General features: G+C 50.2%; 1 protein-coding gene across 1 annotated transcript; it reads right to left on the bottom strand.

The window, feature by feature from the left end:
• Window positions 1-1,918: 1,918 nt before the first annotated feature.
• On the bottom strand, window positions 1,919-2,789 carry LOC122380772. Its single transcript, XM_043364214.1, has 2 exons — window positions 2,341-2,789; window positions 1,919-2,219 (listed from the first exon to the last, which is right to left on the bottom strand). Exons 1-2 carry the CDS (start codon window positions 2,787-2,789, stop codon window positions 1,919-1,921), a joined length of 750 nt encoding a protein of 249 aa, XP_043220149.1.
• Between the last annotated feature and the right edge of the window lie 4,148 nt (window positions 2,790-6,937).

Here is a 6,937-nt window from a genome sequence, read left to right as displayed (position 1 = left end):
GGCAGGCCATGGCAGCGGGACAGCTTGGCGGCCTGCTCAAGCCGTCAGATAGCCCTCGTTGTCAGCGACCAGTTGGCGATGTTGCTGCGCTGCCACACCCAGCTCGCGGGTCAGTCGGTCGACACGCCGGTGCAGCGCGGCTTCGCTCCGCTGAGCAGCGGCGAGCACGGCCTGAAGCTCAGAGAGCTGCACTTCTTGGCGCCGCTTCGCCTCTGCCAGCTCCCATCGCATGGTGGCTCTCCAGGCGTCAGCCTGGCCGGCTAACTGTTCCTGCAGGGATGTCACCTGAAGCTGCAGGTCACAGGCAGCCGACTCCAGCTGGCTGATCCTGCCGTGGGCATCAGCCACCGTGACCTCCAGCTCTCGGAGGCGTCGGGCGTCGCGTCGACGGCCGGCCGACAGCGCCTCCAGTGTCACCAGCCCTTTCTCAAGCAAGGGCACTGCCAGAGCCCTCAGGACGTCCGGAGGAGTGAAGAATGGGGGCAGCATAACCATTGCCGCCCGCGCGACCTCCAGCGGCCCGCCGCTCGAGCTGAGGCCGCGCGCCCACCGCACGTAGTCGGGCCCGTGGTCTCGGAGCAAGTGCGCGCTGATGTTCACGACCCTGCACACGAGAAACGGCAGGTCAGGCGACGTGGAATCAGAGACAGCTTTTGTCTAAAACATTTACAGGGGATGGAGTAGATTTTTTTTTGTATGTAAATAGTACAGCGTCACTTACCGGGAGATTTCCTCGCTGCCGGTCGGCCGATCAGGATGGAAGCGGGCCTGAAGTCGACGCTGGCGACCGGCGACGTCCACGGCAAACTGCGGGGTCCCGACGCCGGCCAGGTCCATCCCCAGATGTTTTTTTTTTGTGTGTGGAATAAGATGATTAATAAGATGATTGGTCTGCCAGCGGGGGAGGGGTAGGGGGTGGAAGAGCAAAGGAAGAGGAACTTACCTATGCACAATCACAATGCCTACGCAGGCATGCTTCGCACAGACAATTTTGTGATTCATCCTTGCAGCGGCCTATATGAATCAACACCTGCATCATCAGACAAGATCACACAAATCATAAAGCAAACATTTATTTACAACATCGCGATGCATCAATGCACAAACCACACGCCATGCCATCACGCCCATCATCAACTGTGCGTATTTACAGCTGATGATTTAGCTTCAGAACGTTTTGGCATATCTGCGTCTTCACGCCGCTCAGCCCTCTCCTTACGAATGGCGTGGAGTTGTAGCCGAATGAACAGTTGCACCAGGAATTGAAGGGTGCTATCATCTGCAGTGCGCAGAGAGCTCTGCAGGCGCTGATGGTACAAATATGATGTGAGACTATCCGACATAGCGTTTGGCTGAAACAACACCGCAGGTGCCATTGGCTTGCGTTGCACGAAACGTCAAATCCCCGACATCATAGAAAGCCTGGATGGACTTGTTAAGTCCACCAACATCTGCGTCGGTCAGTCCGGTATACGATCTTTGGCCAAAAAGAATCTCACGCTCGTACACAGGGGAACATGGCAGGGGTCCCCCTCCCCACTCCAACGGTCCCAGATGGCCAGAACACCGGCTATTGTTAGCCGTAGGCCCTGCACTGAAGGGACTTGGACACCCCATTTCCCAAGCCAGTCTGCTAACTTTTCCAGGCAGCGTCGTCGGGCTGAGACGTATTCTCCTGAGATGGCCCTCTTCAGAGGATTGGCGCTGTACAGCGTGCATGCGTTGAGCACGTCGAGAGAGTCGTTCAAAAGCAGCACGAACTCAGCAGTATCTTCTGCAATCTTCGGCAGGCACCCTTGAAAACTAAAAGAACAATCACACACTTTTACACGTTAGCCACACGTTCACTCATGAGACGGCCGCGGAGGTCCACCAGCTCGCCGCCACCCTCGGCCTGCTCAGCCCCCGTGCCGTCCACTCAGGGCAGTGCTCCGGTAGCGTCGTTGCGGCGTAGGAAATTGTGCAGCACACAGATGGTATAGACCAGCTGACAAGCGTGGTCCACGGAGACGTTGAGCGGCCGTCTCAGTAGTCGCCAAATCTGGGTCATGATGCTGAAGGCATTCTCCACCACGCGCCGTGCCCGGGACAGGCGGTAGTTGAAGACCGCCGCTGGCCAGCTGAGTCTGGCCTCGGTGCGGCCCGGGTACGGCCGCATGATAGTAGTGGTGAGAGGGAACGCCTCGTTCGCCACAAACACATGTGGCAGCGTCACCTCCCTGCCCGCCCGGGAGCGGCTTAGCTGTTGGCAGGCCGAGCGTCCCGTCCCTTATCTTCTCAGCCAGGTCGCTGCGGCCGAAAATGCCGCCGTCGGACTCCCTCCCAGCGCTCCCCACCGACACGTAGACGAAGCGGTAGTTACCGTCGACGGCAGCCAGAAATACGGGGCTTAACTTTTTCTTGTAGTTGAAGTACATGCTGCCGGAGTTTGCTGGTGCCTGGATCAGGACGTGTTTTCCATCGATGGCCGCCACGCAGTTGGGGAAGTCCCACAGCTGCTTGAAGGCCGCCTCGCTCCTCCTCCAGGTGGCCTCGGTCGGGGCCGGCAGCACCTCCGGGCCGAGAACAGCCACGATGGCGGCACACGTGTCCCACACGATGGCTCGCACCGTCCGTTCGCCGAGTCGGCAGGTGGGCGCCATCGCGGCGAACTTCATACCTGAGGCGAGGTAGCGGAGGGTGACGGCCAGACACTGGGCCAGGTCGATGGGCTCTCGGAAGTTCGTGTGCTGGCGGGTGATCAGCGGTCCGATTTTAGACAGGATCAGGTCAAACGAGTCGCGGCTCATCCGGAAATAGGTCTGGTGCCTATCCGGGTCCAGGAGTCGCAGCTCCTGCACGAGGTGGTAAAATTCACATCGAGCTTTACGCCGGTGGAGAACCTCATAGACAATATATGCATAACACTTGAACAATAAACGGTATGAAATACAGTAAGAACAATAAACACGAAACGAACGTAGCCTATGTCCATACAACATTGACGAAAACATTGGCATTGGCTCCATGCATAACAGTACTATAAATAAATAAAAAAAATGCATTAGGATGAGGGAGTGGAGCAAATGGTGTTGTTGACATGAACAATCAACTCAAAGTACACTAAACTATGCAAGTAAATGTGCCCTCGCCAACTCTGGCTGTCCTCGACGGCAAGGGAGTGAAACCTTCTTGTCTCTTTTAATTTAGTCCGAATGGATTAACCCACGCCCCGCAAGGGGTTCTGAATTTCCACGCACTGCGGGGGGGGGTTGCTAGGAACACACCCCTCCCCCTCTAACTCGGCTCATGGGCCACGTAGCGATAGGGATAGCGATGGGATATTGAGTTGCAACAGCAGTGAGCAATTATGCCAATAATTTGTCATCTTGATCCATTATTACTTTTAATAACTGACCACTTTTCACCTGCCATTGATAAGTTTCATGGCTCTTGCATTCTTCTATCACAATAAGAAATGACCTATTGTCTGTTTCAATGCAATTAAATATTGAAAAATGACAGGCTAGTATATAAGTCGAATGCTTTAAAATTGGAAAATATTTTCGCAGCCCACCAACATTTTCAAGTACAGATCAAAACGCACTTGTTATGGAGATATGCTGATACGAGTCGTTAGATCTTTTAAAGAATTCCCATGTTTCTTGAGAAAATTTAATGGACTACATGATCCATTATATATTCCCTAGACATTTTGAGAAAGCCTCAGCCTGCGTTAATCCAATGGCCAATAGAGATGCACCAAAAAAAAAAAAAATGCATCCAAGTTTTCGCGGCTGGCAGCCGCGTAAACCTTGGAAGTCCACCATTAGAAAATATGGCAACTTTGAGACGAATGACTTTGGATTGGGGCCTCCGCCACCTTATACACGTTTCACTAAATAACTCCTAATTTTTAGGGAAAAAACTGATAAAGCCTTTAAGTGTCGATTAGGTAGGCATAGATATTTCCCAAATCCACATCTGGCCGGGATTTCGGGTCATCGTTCCGCATCACAGCTTCGAGCTGATACGGAGTTGGAAGAGTTTGACCACATGACAACTTCAGTTTGTCAATATGCCGAATTGTGGCTTGATAACTGAGACTTTGAAAATATGCCGATCCTGCCATGAACCCTTACCTCTAGTTTAGAGATTTTAAACGCGAAAAACAGCGAAAACGTGACCTAACGTTTCACTCCCCGCCACAACAATCGACAAATCGCCATTTGCTTCTTGGCAGTCAGTTGAACCCCGGCCTTGGTTGAACATTTCGAGAAACCTCTATCAGAGTGGAGATCAGGACACCTCTAACACTGCAGCGCGCTCTCCACAACCGAGCCATCTCGCCACAGCCAATTGGCAGTTGCTGGGAGCAATGCCATCCACTCACACTAGGTGAGATCACTGGTGTCCATCTGCAATCTACAAGCTTCGGTGATTCTTTCTGGTTTTCTTCTGTTGAAATCCCTTGCCATGGGTGAGCCTGATGTACCCGTTGGTCTTTTTTGGTGAGAACACACTCGTCTCTCACGGGCTGACGTCGTGGCCCGTGACCCTGATAGCAGTGAAACCACCCACTCGGAAGATGTAGGAAAATAACGCACGTAAGCCACCCCGAAGGACAACTCACCAGAAGCTGATTGAACGTCTGGACCAGTTGGAAGGTCTCGTGATTCAAAGTGGGCAGAAAATGCCAGGAATATCAAAAGATAGATGACAACGCAATCGCGTGAACGGGAGCTGGAGACGCATTGAACTGCGCATGCGTGTGCGCTGGTGCAAGGCCCGGCGCATGACAATGTCCGCTCCCCGGGGCCGGGGTAACGGCTGTTAAATTAAAAGAGTTGCATGCGCTGCGCTACCGATAAAAGTATTCAGGAAGCTGGTGCTCCCTGAATGACCATTTATCCGTCGCCTTCGCGCTCGCAAAAAAAAACGATGATTGTGTGCATCGGGACTGTATTGAGGTTTTTTTTGGTGAGGTGAAAACAGACCAACAGACACAGCCCCGCATATATGTATACTGTCCAAGGTAATATAGATATACATTTACACATCTATATGTACCGTCTGAAGAGCCGGACGACTCTCGACAGCTCGACTCGACGGACGACAGCGAGGACGAGTCGGCGCTGGCGCTGGCCGGCAGCGCTGGCACCCTACGTGTCGGGGACGTGGTGGTCGCCAGATATCGCGGCGTGGAGTACCCCGCTCTCTTGACACGGCTGGAGAGGAGGAAGGCGACGGTGAAGTTCATTTGCGATCTAGTGAAATTCAAAAAGGCGTTCCCTATCGGCATACGGCGCAAGTCCTGTCGCCCCTTCACGTATGAGGAGAAGGTGCGCTGCGAGTCCGCCGCTAATAGCGCCGACCCGGTCGTCGCGGGCATATTTACGTCTGGACAACGAGTTGCGGGGAAAAGTGCTGATTTGTTGCACTTTTAGGAGCCGGTGATTAGGCTGGATTTTTGGGTTACTTTTTCGTTCCGATTCATGTATATCATAGTGTTTGGCTTTTGAATATTTTAGTTCTTTCAGATAAATATTACTTGCCTTACAACTTTTGTAAAAACGTTTCATTTTTTAAAAGCCGACCTTCAGAGTCCTAAAAATACATCAGCACTACAATCATTGTAAACAAACAAATGGAGCACCACTTGGCTCTGTTCCAAGGCGGTTTTTAAGTTTATCTGGTGGTTTCCGTACTCTTGTACGTCGTTTTGTTGGATGTTTTGAATCCCTTAAGATTGACTTATATCATTATACTTATATCATTATATCAAGCATGTGACTGAAAACAATCGAAGTATCCAGGAGGCTGACAGAGGTCCTGACTCCTGAGCAATATCAATATCATGTTGAACTTGAAGTTATGCAATTTTGGTTGATAAACGCAAGTTGATCGGGCTCATATCAGCAAGAAGAAGTAAAATTAAAAGAGCTTATTGGCCGAAAGCAAGCTATAATATTGCAGATCTGGGAGCAATACTGAAGCTGCGCAGGATCATGCCAGAAAATGTTGGCTGATGAGCGCATATTGATGTATTGGTATGAATATTGAATGATAACTTACAACAGCAAGATAAATTAGTGCTAACTATCAAGTTAAAAATCTAGAATGAATGGACTTTGGCAGCTTTACTATGCTTAGATGCTATGCAGATTGTAATGTGCATCAGGTACTCAGTGTCTGGCAAATGAAACATGCGATCATTCCATTGCTACTGGAGGAGAAAGCTTGGATCACTAAATCCACTTTATGTTGATTTTGATGTTAATCATTACTGTATTTCTTGAAAAAAGGATTGTTATAAAATTGTCAATGTGACAATCCATGCAATGATGTGATAATATAATGTGTTTATAGTCATTCGTGATAGTGATTGTTGGTCCAATATACAATGGCAAAGCTCTCAGTCTCAGCGTTTCTTCCTGTGGATGGCCAGCAGTGACTCAGAGCTTAGAAGTAGTAGTTTTCTTCACAGGGCTGGGATAAAAAGTACTGAGGGTAATCTTCCACCAAGGAACTCTACTTTGACATGGTATGAGATGCAGGCACAAGTAGGTAGGTGCTTAGTTCCTATGTCAGCAGTTGTGTAGGTTTAGTTGGGTTAGCTTAGATTAGGTTATGTTAGTTTTTTAATTTGCCAAGTGTCCATAAAAATGTGACCTGAGCAATGAGCATACCTGAATAACCTGACAGCTGACCTAACCTCAATCATCACGCATATTTGCAGCCTACCCAAGCATAGCAGTAGCACCCAGTTATAGGTAGGTACTCACCCTAACTCAATCTTACCTGCTAACCTTCAACTTGCCAGTAGTTAGCTCACCTTGCCAAGCTGCATCCAGGGAAACAGTCAACTGAGGAACGGGCTCATTGGGTGGCTGGTGTGAGTCTGTGCATTTAAAGTGTTTCTTCTCTGAAGCTGCTCTGCACTACTGCATGTCATGTT

This window comes from Amphibalanus amphitrite, unplaced genomic scaffold (genome assembly GCF_019059575.1).
Source record: "Amphibalanus amphitrite isolate SeventyFive unplaced genomic scaffold, NRLGWU_Aamphi_draft 000106F_arrow, whole genome shotgun sequence".
Classification (NCBI taxonomy): Eukaryota; Metazoa; Arthropoda; class Thecostraca; order Balanomorpha; family Balanidae; genus Amphibalanus; species Amphibalanus amphitrite.
The sequence above is the reverse complement of the archived record's forward strand: the minus strand, read 5'-3'. Positions and strand labels throughout refer to the sequence as shown.

Bases quoted from the DNA above. Each gene is read 5' to 3' on its own strand.
- LOC122380772 (XM_043364214.1), bottom strand. From the start codon at position 2,789: ATGAGCCGCGACTCGTTTGACCTGATCCTGTCTAAAATCGGACCGCTG. The intron at 2,220-2,340 runs GTCGGTGGGGAG...CCGGGCGGGCAG, and splicing joins AACTACCGCTTCGTCTACGT to GGAGGTGACGCTGCCACATG.